Source organism: Engystomops pustulosus, chromosome 7 (genome assembly GCF_040894005.1).
Source record: "Engystomops pustulosus chromosome 7, aEngPut4.maternal, whole genome shotgun sequence".
Taxonomy (NCBI): Eukaryota; Metazoa; Chordata; class Amphibia; order Anura; family Leptodactylidae; genus Engystomops; species Engystomops pustulosus.
In genome coordinates, this window is record NC_092417.1 from 172,551,396 (window position 1) to 172,573,340 (window position 21,945).

Genomic DNA, 21,945 nt, shown 5'->3' on the forward strand with positions numbered 1-21,945 from the left:
GCTCAGGAGCAGGAAGACAACGCTGAGGAGCAGGAAGACAACGCTCAGGAGCAGGAAGACAATGCTCAAGAGCAAGAAGACAACTCTCAGGAGCATGAAGACAATTCTGAGGAGCAGGAAGACAATGCTGAGGAGCAGGAAGACAATGTTAACGAGTAGGAAGACAACGCTGAGGAGCAGGAAGACAACACTGAGGAGAAGGAAGACAACGCTGAGGAGCAGGAAGACAACGCTGAGGAGCAGGAAGACAACGCTGAGGAGCAGGAAGACAACGCTGAGGAGCAGGAAGACAACGCTGAGGAGCAGAAAGACAACGCTGAGGAGCAGAAAGACAACGCTGAGGAGCAGAAAGACAACGCTCAGGAGCAGAAAGACAACACTCAGGAGCAGAAAGACAACACTCAGGAGCAGAAAGACAACACTCAGGAGCAGAAAGACAACACTCAGGAGCAGAAAGACAACACTCAGGAGCAGAAAGACAACACTCAGGAGCAGAAAGACAACACTCAGGAGCAGAAAGACAACACTCAGGAGCAGAAAGACAACACTCAGGAGCAGAAAGACAACACTCAGGAGCAGAAAGACAACACTCAGGAGCAGAAAGACAACACTCAGGAGCAGAAAGACAACACTCAGGAGCAGAAAGACAACACTCAGGAGCAGAAAGACAACACTCAGGAGCAGAAAGACAACACTCAGGAGCAGAAAGACAACACTCAGGAGCAGAAAGACAACACTCAGGAGCAGAAAGACAACACTCAGGAGCAGAAAGACAACACTCAGGAGCAGAAAGACAACACTCAGGAGCAGAAAGACAACACTCAGGAGCAGAAAGACAACACTCAGGAGCAGAAAGACAACACTCAGGAGCAGAAAGACAACGCTCAGGAGCAGGAAGACAACGCTCAGGAGCAGGAAGACAACGCTCAGGAGCAGGAAGACAACGCTCAGGAGCAGGAAGACAACACTCAGGAGCAGAAAGACAACACTCAGGAGCAGAAAGACAACACTCAGGAGCAGAAAGACAACACTCAGGAGCAGAAAGACAACGCTCAGGAGCAGGAAGACAACGCTCAGGAGCAGGAAGACAACGCTCAGGAGCAGGAAGACAACGCTCAGGAGCAGGAAGACAACGCTCAGGAGCAGGAAGACAACGCTCAGGAGCAGGAAGACAACGCTGAGGAGCAGGAAGACAATGCTCAGGAGCAGGAAGACAATGCTCAAGAGCAAGAAGACAATGCTCAAGAGCAAGAAGACAACTCTCAGGAGCATGAAGACAATTCTGAGGAGCAGGAAGACAATGCTGAGGAGCAGGAAGACAATGCTGAGGAGCAGGAAGACAATGTTAACGAGTAGGAAGACAACGCTGAGGAGCAGGAAGACAACGCTGAGGAGAAGGAAGACAACGCTGAGGAGCAGGAAGACAACGCTGAGGAGCAGGAAGACAACGCTGAGGAGCAGGAAGACAACGCTGAGGAGCAGGAAGACAGCGCTGAGGAGCAGGAAGACAATGCTCAAGAGCAAGAAGACAACTCTCAGGAGCATGAAGACAATGCTGAGGAGCAGGAAGACAATGATAAGGAGCAAGAAGACAACACTAAAAAGCAGGAAGACAATGCTGAGGAGCAGGAAGACAACGCTGAGGAGCAGGAAGACAACGCAGAGGAGCAGGAAGACAACGCTAACGAACAAGAAGACAAAGCTGAGGAGCAGGAAGACAATGCTAAGGAGCAGGAAGACTACGCTCAGGACTACGCAACCTAGGTATTTCAGGTACTGGGAAAGCTGGGTGACAACCCCTGTGGGGTCTGTAGAGACCATTCACAGACCAGACCTGGTATATAAAGCAATACGGGCGTTGTCAGTCTGCATCAGTGAAATAAATTCTGCAGAGTCAGGGCGTTCCATAAAAATAACAACAATTATCCCAAATACATTAACATAAAATAACAACACTGTGTAATGCTAAGGCGATGTACACAGCTCAGCTACATCAGTACTAGGTAGTATTAATATATACCCTCTGACTCCAAAGAGACACTGTCATACCTGACTACATGACTACTATGGTGTCAGAGGGGGAGGGGGTAAGGCTGAATATTATCCTCTGTTTCATGTCACATTTACCAAATATCACCACTAGGAGGAGCTCAGCGCTTACAGATTATCACATATATATACATGTACATGTACTGGGTTCTTTTCATTCTTATATAAAGTGATGGCACATGCCCTCCCAGCCTGGGTCAGTGGACCTATGGATTTCTGGGACACTGATGTCCGTGGCATAATGGAAGGTCTTATAGAGGAGCAGCTCTGCAGGATTTCATGATTATCTGCACAGCTCTGCTGCATCGCTCTGCCTGATCATAGAGAGAAGTATTTCATATTAGATGTAATGTATATTATGATCATAGTAACTAGTCCTCACCCAAATCTTGTAGCCAGGTATCCTCCGAGTGACGACCCAACAATGATACCTAATCCAAAGCAGAGGCCGAGCTTCCCGAGAGATCCAGCGCGTTCCTGGTCTGTGGTCAGGTCAGTGACAATCATCTGCGCACCTACCAAACACAGAAGAATCTCCATTACTGAGAGCAGAGGAGCCGCCATTAGTGTAACTGTGACATCACTGTGTGTAATATCCCTGTACTGTGACATCACTGTGTATTATTTCTCTGTACTGTGACATCACTGTGTGTATTATCTCCTGTACTGTGACATCACTGTGTGTATTATCTCCTGTACTGTGACGTCACTGTGTGTATTATCCTGTACTGTGACGTCACTGTGTGTATTATCCTGTACTGTGACATCACTGTGTGTATTATCCCTGTACTGTGACATCACTGTGTGTATTATCTCCTGTACTGTGACATCACTGTGTGTATTATCTCCTGTACTGTGACATCACTGTGTGTATTATCTCCTGTACTGTGACGTCACTGTGTGTATTATCCTGTACTGTGACATCACTGTGTGTATTATCCCTGTACTGTGACATCACTGTGTGTATTATCCCTGTACTGTGACATCACTGTGTGTATTATCCCTGTACTGTGACATCACTGTGTGTATTATCCCTGTACTGTGACATCACTGTGTGCATTATCCCTGTACTGTGACATCACTGTGTGCATTATCCTGTACTGTGACATCACTGTGTGTATTATCCTGTACTGTGACAACACTGTGTGTATTATCCCTGTACTGTGACGTCACTGTGTGTATTATCCCTGTACTGTGACATCACTGTGTGTATTATCCTGTACTGTGACATCACTGTGTGTATTTTCCCTGTACTGTGAAATCACTGTGTGTATTATCCCTGTACTGTGACATCACTGTGTATTATCCCTGTACTGTGACGTCACTGTGTGTATTATCCTGTACTGTGACATCAATGTGTGTATTATCCCTGTACTGTGACATCACTGTGTGTATTATCTCTGTACTGTGACATCACTGTGTGTATTATCTCTGTACTGTGACATCACTGTGTGTATTATCCCTGTACTGTGACATCACTGTGTGTATTATCCCTGTACTGTGACGTCACTGTGTGTATAATCCCTGCACTGTGACATCACTGTGTGTATTATCCCTGTACTGTGACATCACTGTGTGTATTATCCCTGCACTGTGACATCACTGTGTGTATTATCCTGTATTGTGACATCACTGTGTGTATTATCCCTGTACTGTGACATCAATGTGTTTATTATCCCTGTACTGTGACATCACTGTGTGTATTATCCTGTACTGTGACATCACTGTGTGTATTATCCCCTGTACTGTGACATCACTGTGTGTATTCTCCCTGTCCTGTGACATCACTGTGTGTATTATCCCTGTACTGTGACATCACTGTGTGTAATATCCCTGTACTGTGACATCACTGTGTGTGTTATTCCTGTACTGTGACATCACTTTGTGTATTACCCCTGTACTGTGACATCACTGTGTGTATTATCCCTGTACTGTGACATCACTATGTGTATTATCCCTGTACTGTGACATCACTGTGTGTATTATCTCTGTACTGTGACATCACTGTGTGTGTTATCCCTGTACTGTGACGTCACTGTGTGTATTATCCTGTACTGTGACATCAATGTGTGTATTATCCCTGTACTGTGACATCACTGTGTGTATTATCTCTGTACTGTGACATCACTGTGTGTATTATCTCTGTACTGTCACATCACTGTGTGTATTATCCCTGTACTGTGACATCACTGTGTGTATTATCCCTGTACTGTGACGTCACTGTGTGTATAATCCCTGCACTGTGACATCACTGTGTGTATTATCCCTGTACTGTGACATCACTGTGTGTATTATCCCTGCACTGTGACATCACTGTGTGTATTATCCTGTATTGTGACATCACTGTGTGTATTATCCCTGTACTGTGACATCAATGTGTTTATTATCCCTGTACTGTGACATCACTGTGTGTAATATCCCTGTACTGTGACATCACTGTGTGTATTATCCTGTACTGTGACATTACTATGTGTATTATCCTGTACTGTGACATTACTATGTGTATTATCCTGTACTGTGACATCACTGTGTGTATTATCCCTGTACTGTGACATTACTATGTGTATTATCCCTGTACTGTGACATCACTGTGTGTATTACCCTGTACTGTGACATCACTGTGTGTATTATCCCTGTACTGTGACATTACTATGTGTATTATCCTGTACTGTGACATTACTATGTGTATTATCCTGTACTGTGACATTGAGTGAAACCAGAAATCATGGCCTGAAAAATGTGAGAAAAATTGATACATTTCAGGTTTTCTGTATTCAGTAAACACAGGCTGATCCCTTTTGTGCTCCATAAACTAATGGTGCAGTGTCTCCATCTAGTGGGCACAATATAGAAGTGCAAATCTCCCTTTGTGGTTATTCTATCACATATTCTGTTTTCTTGCTCCTTTATAATAATCAGGGCCAAAATTAAGGTTCTTGGGAACCCCTGGGGTCGAAGTCTGGTGGGGGCCCCCATTGAATGTAGTCCAGAGAGGTAACAGCAATCGCTATACACTGCTCCCCAGCAATCACTGTATACAGTTCCCCAGCAATCACTGTATACAGCTCCCCCAGCAATCACTGTATACAGCTCCCCCAGCAATCACTATATACAGCTCCCCCAGCAATCACTATATATGCAGCTCTCCAGTCATCACTATATACAGCTCCCCCAGTAATCACTATATACAGCCCCACAGCAATCACTATATACAGCTCCCCCAGTAATCGCTATATACAGCTCCCCAGCAATCACTATATACAGCTCCCCCAGAAATCACTATATACAGCCCCACAGCAATCACTATATACAGCTCCCCCAGTAATCGCTATATACAGCTCCCCAGCAACCACTATATACAGCTCCCCCAGCAATCACTATATACAGCTCCCCACAGCAATCACTATATACAGCTCTCCAGCAACCACTATATACAGCTCCCCCAGCAATCACTATATACAGCTCCCCCAGCAATCACTATATATGCAGCTCTCCAGTCATCACTATATACAGCTCCCCCAGTAATCACTATATACAGCCCCACAGCAATCACTATATACAGCTCCCCCAGTAATCGCTATATACAGCTCCCCAGCAACCACTATATACAGCTCCCCCAGCAATCACTATATACAGCTCCCCACAGCAATCACTATATACAGCTCCCCAGCAACCACTATATACAGCTCCCCCAGCAATCACTATATACAGCTCCCCCAGCAATCACTATATACAGCTCCCCCAGCATTCACTATATACAGCTCCCCACAGCAATCACTATATACAGCTCCCCCAGTAATCACTATATACACCTCCCAGCAATCACTGTATACAGCTCCCCCAGCAATCACTGTATACAGCTCCCCCAGCAATCACTATATACAACCCCCCAGCAATCACTATATACAGCTCCCCCAGTAATCACTATATACACCCCCCAGCAATCACTATATACAGCTCCCCCAGCAATCACTATATACACCCCCCAGCAATCACTATATACAGCTCCCCCAGCAATCACTATATACACCCCCAGCAATCACTATATACAGCTCCCCCAGTAATCGCTATATACAGCTCCCCAGCAATCACTACATACAGCTCCCCCAGCAATCACTATATACAGCTCCCCCAGCAATCACTATATACAGCTCCCCCAGTAATCACTATATACACCCCCCAGCAATCACTATATACAGCTCCCCCAGTAATCACTATATACAGCTCCCCCAGCAACCACTGTATACAGCTCCCCAAGCAATCACTATATACAGCTCCCCCAGCAATCACTATATACAGCTCCCCACAGCAATCACTATATACAGCTCCCCCAGCAATCACTGTATACAGCTTCCACAGCAATCACTCTATACAGCCTTCCCAGTAATCACTGTATACAGCTCCCCCAGCAATCACTGTATACAGCTCCCCCAGCAATCACTATATACAGCACCCCAGCAATCACTATATACAGCTCCCCCAGCAATCACTATATACAGATCCCCACAACAATCACTATATACAGCTCCCCACAGCAATCACTATATACAGCACCCCAGCAATCACTATATACAGCTCCCCCAGCAATCACTATATACAGCGCCCCACAACAATCACTATATACAGCACCCCAGCAACCACTATATATGCAACTCTCCAGTCATCACTATATACAGCTCCCCACAGCAATCACTATATACAGCTCCCCACAGCAATCACTATTTACAGCTCCCCAGCAGTCACTATATACAGCTCCCCCAGCAATCACTATATACAGCTCCCCCAGCAATCGCTATATACAGCTCCCCCAGCAATCGCTATATACAGCTCCCCCAGCAATCACTATATACAGCTCCCCCAGCAATCACTATTTACAGCTCCCCCAGCAATCACTGTATACAGCTCCCCCAGCAATCACTATATACAGCACCCCAGCAATCACTATATACAGCTCCCCCAGCAATCACTATATACAGCTCCCCCAGCAATCACTATATACAGCTCCCCCAGCAATCACTATATACAGCTCCCCCAGCAATCACTATATACAGCACCCCAGCAATCACTATATACATCACCCCAGCAATCACTATATACAGCTCCCCCAGCAATCACTATATACAGCACCCCAGCAATCACTATATACATCACCCCAGCAATCACTATATACAGCTCCCCCAGTAATCACTATATACAGCTCCCCCAGCAATCACTATATACAGCACCCCAGCAACCACTATATATGCAGCTCTCCAGTCATCACTATATAAAGCCCCCACAGCAATCACTATATACATCCCCCCAGCAATCACAATATACAGCTCCCATTAAGCACTATATACAGCCCCCCAGCAATCACCATATACAGCCCCCAGCAATCACTATATACAGTCCCCCAGCAATCACCATATACAGCCCCCAGCAATCACCATATACAGCCCCCCAGCAATCACTATAAACAGCTCCCCAGCAATCACTATATACAGCCCCCCAGCAATCACTGTATACAGCTCCCCCAGCAATCACTATATACAGCCCCCCAGCAATCACCATATACAGGCCCCCAGCAATTACCATATACAGCCCCCCAGCAATCACTATATACAGCCCCCTAGCAATCACCATATACAGCCCCCCAGCAATCACCATATACAGCCCCCCAGCAATCACTATATACAGCTCCCCAGCAATCACTATATACAGCTCCCCAGCAATCACTACATACAACTCCCCCAACAATCACTATATACAGCCCCCCCAGCAATAACTATATACAGCCCCCAGCATTCACTGTATACAGCTCCCCCAGCATTCACTATATAAAGCCCCCAGCAATCACTGTATACAGCTCCCCCAGCAATCACTATATACAGCTCCCCTAGTAATCACTCTATACAGCTCCCCCAGCAATCACTCTATACAGCCCCCCAGCAATCACTCTATACAGCCCCCCAGCAATCACTGTATACAGCCCCCAGCAATCACTATATACAGCCCCCCAGCAATCACTATATACAGCCCCCAGCAATCACTATATACAGCCCCCAGCAATCACTGTATATAGCTCTCCCAGCAATCACTGTATACAGCCCCCCCAGCAACCACTATATACAGCTCCCCCAGCAATCACTATATACAGCTCCCCCAGCAATCACTGTATATAGCTCCCCCTGCAACCACTACATACAGCTCCCCCTGCAACCACTACATACAGCTCCCCCAGCAATCACTATATATAGGCCCTCAGCAATCACTATATACAGCCCCCCAGCAATCACTCTATACAGCCCCCAGTAATCACGATATACAGCTCACCAGCAAACTCTACATACAGCTCCCTATAATAACTTTATACAGACTCCTATTATAAATATATACAGTCCAGGTAAAATAATAAAATTGTACTCACTTTCCATCAGTCCCCCCGATGTGCGCCGACCTCGTTCCTTTCCCTCGAGAAGTCAGGGTAGTGGAAATTGGGGTTTACCAAGATGGCGGTACCGTGATATTGCGGCATTGTCATGTCAAAGCTGCCATCTTTGTGTACCTCCGACGATTATCTATAGTAGAGCAGGGAACTCTACTCTACTATTCCCCAGCCATAGGGGAATACGTGATTGAGCAGTGGGGCATATCGATTGCGATCACAGGGAATGGAGGGGGCCCACAGTCTACCATCAGAGATATTATGCATACAAATGATAATATGATATACATATAATAGATGCATATAAATTATTACAAGTTTGCACAGGAATAGTCACGCAGGACACTTTATTAATGATGTGAGATTGCTGGACATTCTATTAATGAGGGGAGGCTGCTGGGCATTTTAATAATGTGGGGAGGCTGCTGGGAATTTTATTACTATGGGGGGGCTGCTGTGCATTTTATTAATTAGGGGAGGCTGCAGGAATTTTATTATTAAAAAGAGACTGCTGGGCATTTTATTAATGTGAGGAGGGTGCTGAACATTTTATGAATGAGGGGAAGCTGCTGAACACTTTATTAATGAGGGGAGGCTGTAGGGCATTTTATTAATGAAGTGAGGCTGCTGGGAATTTTATTAATATGGGGAGGCTGCTGGGCAGTTTATTAATGAGAGGAGGCTGCTGAGAATTTTATTAATGAGAGGAGGCTGCTGGACATTTTATTAATGAGGGGAAGATGCTGGGCATTCTGTTAATGAGGGGAGTCTGCAGAAATGTTATTAATTAGAAGAGGCTGCTGGGCATTTTATTAATGAGAGGAGGCTGCTGGGCATTTTATTAATGAGGTGAGGCTGCTGGACATTCTATTAATGAGAGGAGGTTGCTGGACATTCTATTAATGAGAGGAAGCTGCTGGGCATTTTATTAATGAGTGGAGGCTGCTTGGCATTTTATTAATAAGGGGAAGCTGATGGGCATTTAATTAATGAGGGGAGGCTGCTGGGAATTTTATTACTGAGGGGAAGCTGCTGGACACTTTATTAATGAGGTGAGGCTGCTGGACATTTTATTAATATGGGGAGGCCGCTGGGCATTTTATTATTGAAGGGAAGCTGCTGGACACTTTATTAATTAAGTAAGGCTTCTGGGCATTCTATTAATGAGGGAAGTCTGCAGAAATGTTATTAATTAGAAGAGGCTGCTGGGCATTTTATTAATGAGAGGAGGCTGCTGGGCATTTTATTAATGAGGTGAGGCTGCTGGACATTCTATTAATGAGAGGAGCCCGCTGGACATTCTATTAATGAGAGGAAGCTGCTGGGCATTTTATTAATGAGGGGAAGCTGATGGGCATTTTATTAATATGGGGAGGCTACTGGGCATTTTATTACTGAGGGGAAGCTGCTGGACACTTTATTAATGAGGTGAGGCTGTTGGGAATTTTATCAATGAGGGGAGGCTGCTGGGAATTTTATTAATGAGAGGAAGCTGCTGGGCATTTTATTAATGAGGGGAGGCTGCAGGAATTTTATTAATTAGAAGAGGCTGCTGGGCAGTTTATTAATGAGCAGAGGCTGCTAAGCATTTTATTAATGAGAGGAGGCTGCTGGACATTTTATTAATGAGGAGGCTGCTGGGAATTTTATTATTGAGGGGAAGCTGCAGGACACTTTATTAATGAGGGGAGACTGCAGGAATACTATTAATTAGAAGAGGCTGCTGGGCAGTTTATTAGTGAGAGGAGGCTGCTGAGCATTTTATTATTGAGGGGAAGCTGCTGGACACTTTATTAATGAGGGGAAGCTGCTGGACATTCTATTAATGAGGGGAATCTGCAGAAATGTTATTAATTAGAAGAGGCTGCTGGGCATTTTATTAATTAGTGGAGGCTGCTTGGCATTTTATTAATGAGGCGAGGCTGCTGGACATTTTATTAAAATGGGGAGACTGCTGGGCATTTTATCAATGAAAGGAGGCTGTTGGTCATTTTATTAATGAGAGGAAGCTGCTGGGCATTTTATTAATGAGGGGAGGCTGCAGGAATTTTATTAATTAGAAGAGGCTGCTGGGCAGTTTATTAATGAGCAGAGGCTGCTAAGAATTTTATTAATGAGAGGAGGCTGCTGGACATTTTATTAATGAGAAGAGGCTGCTGGGAATGTTATTAATAATGTGAAGCTGTGGGACAGTTTATTAATGATGTGAGGCTGCTGGACACTTTATTAATGACTTGAGGCTGCTAGACACTTTATAAAATGATGTGAGGCTGCTGGACACTTTATTAATGAGGGGAGGCTGCTGGGAATTTTATTAATGAGGGGAAGCTGCTGGGCATTTTATTAATGTGGGGAGGCTGCTGGGCATTTTATTAATGAGCGGATGCTGCTGAGCATTTTATTAATGAGGGGAGGCTGCTTGAATTTTATTAATTAGAAGAGGCTGCTAGGCCTTTTAGTAATGAGGGGAGGCTGCTGGACACTTTATTAATGAGGGGAGGCTGCTGGACATTTTATCAATGAGGGAGTGCTGGACATTTTATTAATGAGGGAGTGCTGGGCATTTTATTAACGAGGGGAGAGTGCTGAGCATTTTATTAATAAGGGGAGGCTTCTGGGCATTTCATTAGTGAGGGGGGGGTTCATCAAGGGTTAAGATATATGGGGCCTCAATGCAAAGTTCATACTGTTATCTTGTTATGCCATTGGTTCACATCACTGTTGCTTAATTCACTTTTATGGAGCATAAGTTTACAGCTGGGACAATCCCTTTAATGGAGGCTATGTGTATAATGTGGCAATCCCATATAAGTCATGTACCTGGGAGGCCGTGCATGAAGATGGAGGGGAGCCGGGACAGGAACAGTAGCGGGATGTTGGTGGTGAAGGCGAGGATCATGTAATAGAAGAATGAAGACAGGAAGGAAAGTGTGAGAGCTGCACGGGGGCCATACTGATCCGAAAACCTGCAAAATAGAGGAAATTATTAATACTAGAACAAAGAGCGACCTCTGCTGGTCATCACCAGGAATTACAAGCTTTAAACCTATTCTGCCCTGGCTTCTGGGACCCTCAGTGATCCAGAGATTGGAGAATCCAAAGTTCCCCATAGGCAGCGCCCGGTGAGTGATCCTGCGCCGCTGCTCATGCATGCGCTATTGCACTGGGTTCAATTAAGTTAAGATTCATGAGAACATGAGGTCCCCCCACTGTACTGATAGTCTGGACTCCTCCCTGATCCTCTATCTTTAGATGGATAACCCCTCCAAATTATATTTCTGCTTCCATCACTGGGGGGAGCTCTATGCATATAGATTGTCACACCTTCTATAGAGTTGAATGGCAGCTGTATAATCGCTATGTACAGAGCTCCCTCTAGTGGTGGTGCCAGCAGCCAGAGATTTATCATTGTCAAGTGAAAGGACTGAGGACATTATGGATGAAGCCACATGGGAATTACTATAACACCTCCCATTGCATGAAGGAGAGACCCCGCTGGGGCCACAGCAACTGCTTGATCAGTTACAACCCAATTAACTTCCATTAATTGATGCTGCAGGTGTCACAATTATGTTTGGTTAAGCGATGGATGTGAAACACTTTATTTTGAACACTTTATTATTATTACTCAGTGGTTACTACATAATAACTTATTGAGGTTATATAGTATATCCTATAACTGATGAAGAACAATTGTCACACGTGAGGAATCTACCAGGACAAAGACCAGGAGGGAACAGGCCAGCACAGGGACAGTAGGCAGGAGTTGATGTGGAAAAATAAAAGCTGAGCTCTGATTGGTTACAAGGATCAACTAGAACAAATTTGCTCTCAGACATTTCTGATAAATCTCGAGCTATAAATTCATGTACAGTATCTTCACTACTGTTATATATGTATGTGCCATCTATTCACTGCTGGTATCTATTTATGTGCAGTATATTCGCTGCTGGTAGAAATTTATGTGCAGTATATTAACTGGTGTTATATATTTATGTGCAGTATATTCACGGCTGGTATATATATATATATATATATATATATATATATTTTTTTTTTTTTAAATATATATGAGCAGTATATTCACTGCTGGTGTATATTTATGTGCAGTATATTCGCTGCTGTTATATATTTATGTATAGCATAGTCACTGCTGGTATATATTTATGAGCAGTATATTCACTGCTTGTAGATATTTATAAGCAGAATATTCACTGTTGGTGTATATTTATGAGCAGTATATTCACTGCTGTTATATATTTATGTGTAGCATAGTCACTGCTGGTATATATTTATGAGCAGAATATTCACTGCTGGTGTATATTTATGAGCAGTATATTCACTGCTTGTAGATATTTATTAGCAGAATATTCACTGCTGTTATATATTTATGTGTAGCATAGTCACTGCTGGTATATATTTATGAGCAGTATATTCACTGCTTGTAGATATTTATGAGCAGAATATCCACCGCTGGTATATATTTATGAGCAGTATATGTACTGCTGGTATATATTTATGTGTGAAGTGTATTCATTGCTGGTATATATTTATGTGTGCGGTATATTCACTGCTGGTATATATTTATGTGTGCAGTATATTCACTGCTGGTATATATTTATGTGTGCAGTATATTCACTGCTGGTATATATTTAAGTGCATATTTTGATCTATTTATGCAAATCAAAACCTGGGCACATTGCAGTCTTGTTACGCCCGTGGGTATGTAAGTACTGCCCTGCCAGGACCTTTTTCTCATTCTCCTCTAAGCTTCCCAATATGCTTGTATATGTCTTATAACTACAGTTGGACTCTAAACATTGATTCCTACAATTTACTTTTTGTAACAATGTATCAGTTTTTCTTGATGCCAGGGACAAGATGAAACATTGTTGCCGGTGACAGCAACATGATGAATGATTTACCTGGGGTCAGTAACACCTTACACAAGACAGGAGGCCAGAAGTGACTGACCTCAGAACATCTCCCCGATCAGTGCTCAGATCTACAAACATCTCACCGCGTCATCGTCTTATCTGCTGCTGAAGTGTCATAAAAGACGCTGCCAAGGAGGAGGGCGCCCCCTTTACTCCAGGATAATAACTGTGGCTTAGCTGAGTTATGTTAATAATTCCTAGAGGGTTATGGGTAGCTTCATGAACTGGGGTGGAGTTAGGACATGGCTGATGATCACCAGGACCATCCCCTTAAATCTATGTGGGTGACCGTGCACCCCAAAGTCTGGTAGTAAGAACTTGCTCATTCCTGTCTGTTCACTAACTACTGACCAATTGTATTGAATCTGATAGATCATTGCTCCACAGAAGAAAAGAATTTGCATCTGCTGAAATACTCTGCGCTGCTGTTCCCAACACTACTTGTCTCTGTTCCCCTCCCTTCCTATCCGGGGAGATGTAGTCCTTACAGGGGCTTTCCAATTATCTGATGCAATTGTTTAACAAAAGCCACCACCTTGGAAAACCCCTTTAAAAACATCATCAAAGGAAGGAACTGATACCACAGGATCAGTATTTACTGAAATACTCTGTGCTGCTGTAACTCTCAGTGACACTTACCACTTGTCTTCATCCCCTTAATCATAAGATCAGCACAATCCAATCCTGAAATACTCTGTGCTGCTGTAACTCTCAGTGTCACTTACCACTTGTCTTCATCCCCTTAATCATAAGATCAGCACAATCCAATCCTGAAATACTCTGTGCTGCTGTAACTCTCAGTGTCACTTACCACTTGTCTTCCTCCCCTGAATCATAAGATCAGCACAATCCAATCCTGAAATACTCTGTGCTGTTTTACCTGCCAAAAATGGGACCTCCCACCAGCTGAAGGACACCAAAGACCGTCTGCAGGTATCCAAAACCGACTGTATCCAAGCCGAGACTCTTAGCCAGATACTGCAGGAACAAAACAAGAGATGTCACAGGGAAAGGGAGAAACTGCTCTATAATATGTGATATGAAAGAAGAGGTGGGGGGAAGCACTTGTAGGGTGGAGGGGTGACCTGCGGGGGAAAGGGAAAAGTCACCTGTGGGAGGAAGAGAAGAGTCACGTGTTTGAGATAGGAAAGGGTCACCTGTGATGAGAGGGGAAGAGTCACCTGTGGATAGAAGGAAAGAGTCACCTGTGGATAGAAGGAAAGAGTCACCTGTGGGAGATAGGGAGAAGTCACCTAGGGGAAGAAGGTGAGAGTCACCTGTGGTGGGCAGGAAAGAGTCACCTGTGGTGGGCAGGAAAGAGTCACCTGTGGATAGAAGGAAAGAGTCACCTGTGGTGGGCAGGAAAGAGTCACCTGTGGTGGGCAGGAAAGAGTCACCTGTGGGGGGCAGGAAAGAGTCACCTGTGGGGGGCAGGAAAGAGTCACCTGTGGGGAAAGGGGAAGAGTCACCTGTGGGGAAAGGGGAAGAGTCACCTGTGGGGAAAGGGGAAGAGTCACCTGTGGGGAAAGGGGAAGAGTCACCTGTGGGGAAAGGGGAAGAGTCACCTGTGGGGAAAGGGGAAGAGTCACCTGTGGGGAAAGGGGAAGAGTCACCTGTGGAGGGCAGGAAGCATCACCTGTGGGAGAAGGCAAGATTCATATAACCCGTAATGTTTACTTAATACAGGGACAATGTCAACAGCCCCTAAGGATTTCCCCCAACCTCATACACATTATATCACCTGAGATCATACAGCACAGAGAGCTCAGGACACAGATGCTCTATAACAACCTTGTATCGGAAAACCCAAATAAGTCCCTAATTGCCCAAGAAAACATTGAAAACCTACAGGGAATTTCTACTGTACAATTTACATAATCCACATCCTCTTCTGTAAATGCAGCAAGCAGAGATCTTGAAAACAGTGAGAAAGTGAAACACAATTTTCATTATAAATGTATAGAACAGTTTATTATTATGCTGATATACACTCAGCGGCCACTTTATTAGGTACACCATGCTAGTAACGGGTTGGACCCCCTTTTGCCTTCAGAACTGCCTCAATTCTTCGTGGCATAGATACAACAAGGTGCTGGAAGCTCCTCAGAGATTCTGGTCCATAGTGACATGATGGCATCACACAGTTGCCGCAGATTTGTCGGCTGCACATCCATGATGCGAATCTCCCGTTCCACCACATCCCAAAGATGCTCTATTGGATTGAGATCTGGTGACTGTGGAGGCCATTTGTGTCCAGTGACCTCATTGTCATGTTCAAGAAACCAGTGTGAGATGATTCCAGCTTTATGACATGGCGCATTATCCTGCTGAAAGTAGCCATCAGATGTTACAGGGTACATTGTGCTCATAAAGGGATGGACATGGGCAGCAACAATACTCAGGTAGGCTGTGGCGTTGTACCAAGGGGCCCAAAGACACCATGACACCAGCACCACCAGCTTGACCCGCTGATACAAGGCAGGATGGATCCATGACACCACCACCAGCCTGAGCCGCTGATACAAGGCAGGATGGATCCATGACACCACCACCACCAGCCTGAGCCGCTGATACAAGGCAGGATGGATCCATGACACCAGCACCACCAGCCTGAGCCGCTGATACAAGGCAGGATGGATCCATGACACCAGCACCACCAGCCTGAGCCACTGATACAAGGCAGGATGGATCCATGACACCACCACCACCAGCCTGAGCCGCTGATACAAGGCAGGATGGATCCATGACACCAGCACCACCAGCCTGACCCGCTGATACAAGGCAGGATGGATCCATGACACCACCACCACCAGCCTGAGCCGCTGATACAAGGCAGGATGGATCCATGACACCAGCACCACCAGCCTGACCCGCTGATACAAGGCAGGATGGATCCATGACACCACCACCACCAGCCTGAACCGCTGATACAAGGCAGGATGGATCCATGACACCAGCACCACCAGCCTGACCCGCTGATACAAGGCAGGATGGATCCATGCTTTCATGTTGTTGACGCCAAATTCTGACCCTACCATCCGAATGTCGCAGCAGAAACCGAGACTCATCAGACCAGGCAACGTTTTTCCAATCTTCTACTGTCCAATTTTGATGAGCTTGTGCAAATTGTAGCCTCAGTTTCCTGTTCTTAGCTGAAAGGAGTGGCACCCGGTGTGGTCTTCTGCTGCTGTAGCCCATCTGCCTCAAAGTTGGACGTACTGTGCGTTCAGAGATGCTCTTCTGCCTACCTTGGTTGTAACGGGTGGCGATTTGAGTCACTGTTGCCTTTCTATCAGCTCGAACCAGTCTGCCCATTCTCCTCTGACCTCTGGCATCAACAAGGCATTTCCGCCCACAGAACTGCCGCTCAATGGATGTTTTTTCTTTTTCGGACCATTCTCTGTAAACCCTAGAGATGGTTGTGCGTGAAAATCCCAGTAGATCAGCAGTTTCTTGCACCAACAACCATGCCACGTTCAAAGGCCACAAATCACCTTTCTTCCCCATGCTGATGCTCGGGAGAACTGCAGGAGATTGTCTTGACCATGTCTACATGCCTAAATGCACTGAGTTGCCGCCATGTGATTGGCTGATTAGAAATTAAGTGTTAACGAGCAGTTGGACAGGTGTACATAATAAAGTGGTCGGTGAGTGTATATATATATATATATATCACATGACAAGAACAGATCCCACCTGTACCTCATTCTTCAACACATAGGGACATATTCTACAGAAAATACATCAACCTTTTTTATTTAATAAAAAAATTTAAACAGAAAGTGCTGCACTCACTATTCTGCTGCTGGTGCAGTCACTGTGTACATACATTACATTACTTATCCTGTACTGATCCTGAGTTACATCATCCAGCACTGGAGTATAATACAGGATGTAACTCAGGATCAGTACAGGATAAGTAATGTCATGTATGTACACAGTGACTGCACCAGCAGCAAAATAGTGAGTGCAGCTCTGGGGTATAATACAGGATATAACTCAGGATCAGTACAGGATAAGTAATGTCATGTATGTACACAGTGACTGCACCAGCAGCAGAATAGTGAGTGCAGCTCTGGGGTATAATACAGGATGTAACTCAGGATCAGTACAGGATAAGTAATGTCATGTATATACACAGTGACTGCACCAGCAGTAGAATAGTGAGTGCAGCTGTGGAGTATAATACAGGATGTAACTCAGGATCAGTACAGGATAAGTAATGTCATGTATGTACACAGTGACTGCACCAGCAGCAGAATAGTGAGTGCAGCTCTGGAGTATAATACAGGATGTAACTCAGGATCAGTACAGGATAAGTAATGTCATGTATGTACACAGTGACTGCACCAGCAGCAGAATAGTGAGTGCAGCTCTGGGTATAATACAGGATGTAACTCAGGATCAGTACAGGATAAGTAATGTCATGTATGTACACAGTGACTGCACCAGCAGCAGAATAGTGAGTGCAGCTCTGGAGTATAATACAGGATGTAACTCAGGATCAGTACAGGGTAAGTAATGTCATGTATGTACACAGTGACTGCACCAGCAGCAGAATAGTGAGTGCAGCTCTGGGGTATAATAAAGGATGTAACTCAGGATCAGTACAGGATAAGTAATGTCATGTATGTACACAGTGACTGCACCAGCAGTAGAATAGTGAGTGCAGCTCTGGAGTATAATACAGGATGTAACTCAGGATCAGTACAGGATAAGTAATGTCATGCAGGTACACAGTGACTGCACCAGCAGCAGAATAGTGAGTGCAGCTCTGGAGTATAATACAGGATGTAACTCAGGATCAGTACAGGATAAGTAATGTCATGTATGTTCACAGTGACTGCACCAGCAGCAGAACAATGAGTGCAGCTCTGGAGTATAATACAGGATGTAACTCAGGATCAGTACAGGATAAGTAATGTCATGTATGTACACAGTGACTGCACCAGCAGCAGAATAGTGAGTGCAGCTCTGGAGTATAATAAAGGATGTAACTCAGGATCAGTACAGGATAAGTAATGTCATGTATGTACACAGTGACTGCACCAGCAGCAGAATAGTGAGTGCAGCTCTGGGGTATAATACAGGATGTAACTCAGGATCAGTACAGGATAAGTAATGTCATGCAGGTACACAGTGACTGCACCAGCAGCAGAATAGTGAGTGCAGCTCTGGAGTATAATACAGGATGTAACTCAGGATCAGTACAGGATAAGTAATGTCATGTATGTACACAGTGACTGCACCAGCAGCAGAATAGTGAGTGCAGCTCTGGGGTATAATACAGGATGTAACTCAGGATCAGTACAGGATAAGTAATGTCATGTATGTACACAGTGACTGCACCAGCAGCAGAATAGTGAGTGCAGCTCTGGAGTATAATAAAGGATGTAACTCAGGATCAGTACAGGATAAGTAATGTCATGTATGTACACAGTGACTGCACCAGCAGCAGAATAGTGAGTGCAGCTCTGGGGTATAATACAGGATGTAACTCAGGATCAGTACAGGATAAGTAATGTCATGCAGGTACACAGTGACTGCACCAGCAGCAGAATAGTGAGTGCAGCTCTGGAGTATAATACAGGATGTAACTCAGGATCAGTACAGGATAAGTAATGTCATGTATGTACACAGTGACTGCACCAGCAGCAGAATAGTGAGTGCAGCTCTGGGGTATAATACAGGATGTAACTCAGGATCAGTACAGGATAAGTAATGTCATGTATGTACACAGTGACTGCACCAGCAGCAGAATAGTGAGTGCAGCTCTGGGGTATAATACAGGATGTAACTCAGGATCAGTACAGGATAAGTAATGTCATGTATGTACACAGTGACTGCACCAGCAGCAGAATAGTGAGTGTAGCTCTGGAGTATAATACAGGATGTAACTCAGGATCAGTACAGGATAAGTAATGTCATGTATGTACACAGTGACTGCACCAGCAGCAGAATAGTGAGTGCAGCTCTGGGGTATAATACAGGATGTAACTCAGGATCAGTACAGGATAAGTAATGTCATGTATGTACACAGTGACTGCACCAGCAGCAGAATAGTGAGTGCAGCTCTGGGGTATAATACAGGATGTAACTCAGGATCAGTACAGGATAAGTAATGTCATGTATGTACACAGTGACTGCACCAGCAGCAGAATAGTGAGTGCAGCTCTGGAGTATAATACCGGATGTAACTCAGGATCAGTAATGTCATGTATGTACACAGTGACTGCACCAGCAGCAGAATAGTGAGTGCAGCTCTGGAGTATAATACAGGATGTAACTCAGGATCAGTACAGGATAAGTAATGTCATGTATGTGCACAGTGACTGCACCAGCAGCAGAATAGTGAGTGCAGCTCTGGGGTATAATACAGGATGTAACTCAGGATCAGTACAGGGTAAGTAATATCATGTATGTACACAGTGACTGCACCAGCAGCAGAATAGTGAGTGCAGCTCTGGAGTATAATACAGGATGTAACTCAGGATCAGTACAGGGTAAGTAATATCATGTATGTACACAGTGACTGCACCAGCAGCAGAATAGTGAGTGCAGCTCTGGAGTATAATACAGGATGTAACTCAGGATCAGTACAGGATAAGTAATGTCATGCAGGTACACAGTGGCTGCACCATCAGAATAGTGAGTAGGATGTATTGTATATATAAGGTGTATCACGTTATGTAGATGAGTGGAGCAGCTGTGCACCCCATACACTACACACATTACAATCACTACTACTTACCGGTGTTACTGCAAACTGCATGAACAGACAGGAGACATCAATAGAAGACAGCAGGTAGGTGACCCTGATTACCCGGTCCCGAGACTTGGAGGTTCCCGGATCGGCAGCCATTGCCGGTTATTATGATGCAGCTCAGTGATGACTGTATCAGACTCCTGGGTCTCACTTCCAGGTTCCTGCATGTGCAGTGCAAAGTTCACACGTGACTCCTCCCACAGAGAAAGTGAAAAGTTTAACCCCTTTTTCTTAGCATTGCAGATGATAAACTCCAGAAAGTTAGGACTTAAGTTTTAGGGGAATATCGATGTTCTGTAAATTTAGGGGGTTTTCTATATAAATCCATAAAAGAACTGAAGTAGTTTTGCTAAGAATCTCTTATGATTTTGTATCAGCAGCTTCTATGCTCAATGATGTGTCTCCATGGTTACAGACTACAAGCCCACCCTGTGTAGTCTGATCCTGCCCTTACGTCTCCCCCTCTAACATATGACTGTGGGATCTGCACTATATGTCACTGGGGGATGGTTTCATGATCTGTTAACTCTTTGCTTACCACAACTTGCACCCTTGTAGCAGTATGTCTCATCTATCTATCTTTTCATTGTCATTTTTGAATAGGCAGTGAGTACCTCTGGTGGGCTCCAGGGGGCGCTGTTGATGCATAGAGTGGATAAGTCAATCTGTGGCCATAGGTCACACACAAGATTGTCCTATACCAGTCATTCCACTCTTAATCTACCATCAGAATCCACCCTGATAAACCAGGGACATTACTTATAGATCCAGGCACCGGGACTGTATTATCTTCCTATATTTGTTATCCATGGCCTCCTCCCTTCTTTAAACAATGCCAATAAACCAGAATGGCTCTTGGGGTGTTACCAGAGCCTCTCGGTGCTGTAGCTTCACAGGCTGTTACACTGTAACCCACACCCCCATCCCCTGCTCCATCAACACTTCCTGATCTTACACAGTGGGAACGGGGAAGTGCTCCTGTGCAGTGTAACAGAATGTGAAGCTACAGCACAGAGGGGCTCTGGTAACACCCATCAGTAACCCTTCAGGCTCATTAGTATAATTATAAAAGTTGATTTTAGAAGGAAGGAGGCCATGGATTACAAATTTAAGAAGATACCACAGTCACAGTGCCTGGATCTATGAGTAATGTCCCTGATTTATCAGGATGGATTTTAATGGGAGATTTCCTTTAACTCAATTAACCCCCAAATGCCCAGATCCAATACAATGAAGTGGGAATGGTATGGAATGGCAGATATGTTACATTATATACTGCACTTTTTGGTTGGAATGTAACATATAGAAATATTATATTATCCAAGTAACCACTAGGGGGAGCTCACAGCCCTCATCACAGAACAGCAAGGTATCATATCATCTTCTCTGCTAATGCACAAGGTGGTGACCTCCCAGCCTCTGGCACCAGGATATCGTGTCATGTATGCAGGGGGTGCAGGTACATAGATGTGATCCGGTGACTGCCTGCACCCGGGTATCACATGCCGCTGTACATATTGATGAGATTCGGTGTTTGCCTTCTGTTCTGCACACAGACGTGACCTGTATTTATTCTACATGACTGTCACATGATACATTGTATCCCCTCAGTGTGACATATCCGCTAGTCTTGGGGTTCTGTGCTTATACTTATAGTATTGGGGGTCTGTAGGTCCTGGATTAGGTGACAGTAGGTATGTGCCTAGGGCAGTACCTTGCATGAAAGGTGGAGGGCGCTATGGAGCTTCTTGACATCCTCAAAAGTT

The 21,945-nt window shown here is 44.7% G+C and overlaps 1 protein-coding gene across 1 annotated transcript in view; it reads right to left on the reverse strand.

Annotated features, from left to right (window-relative positions):
- SLC67A1 (solute carrier family 67 member 1) overlaps positions 1-20,354 on the reverse strand; it is a 62,358-nt gene extending 42,004 nt beyond the window's left edge. Inside the window, exons 1-4 of the mRNA XM_072118991.1 lie at positions 20,165-20,354; positions 14,294-14,391; positions 11,297-11,442; positions 2,432-2,564 (exon numbers count right to left, since the gene is read on the reverse strand). Of these exons, the coding sequence (XP_071975092.1) occupies positions 2,432-2,564; positions 11,297-11,442; positions 14,294-14,391; positions 20,165-20,275 (488 nt within the window). The 5' untranslated portion in view covers positions 20,276-20,354. The remainder of the gene's footprint in view (positions 1-2,431; positions 2,565-11,296; positions 11,443-14,293; positions 14,392-20,164) is intronic.
- Between the last annotated feature and the right edge of the window lie 1,591 nt (positions 20,355-21,945).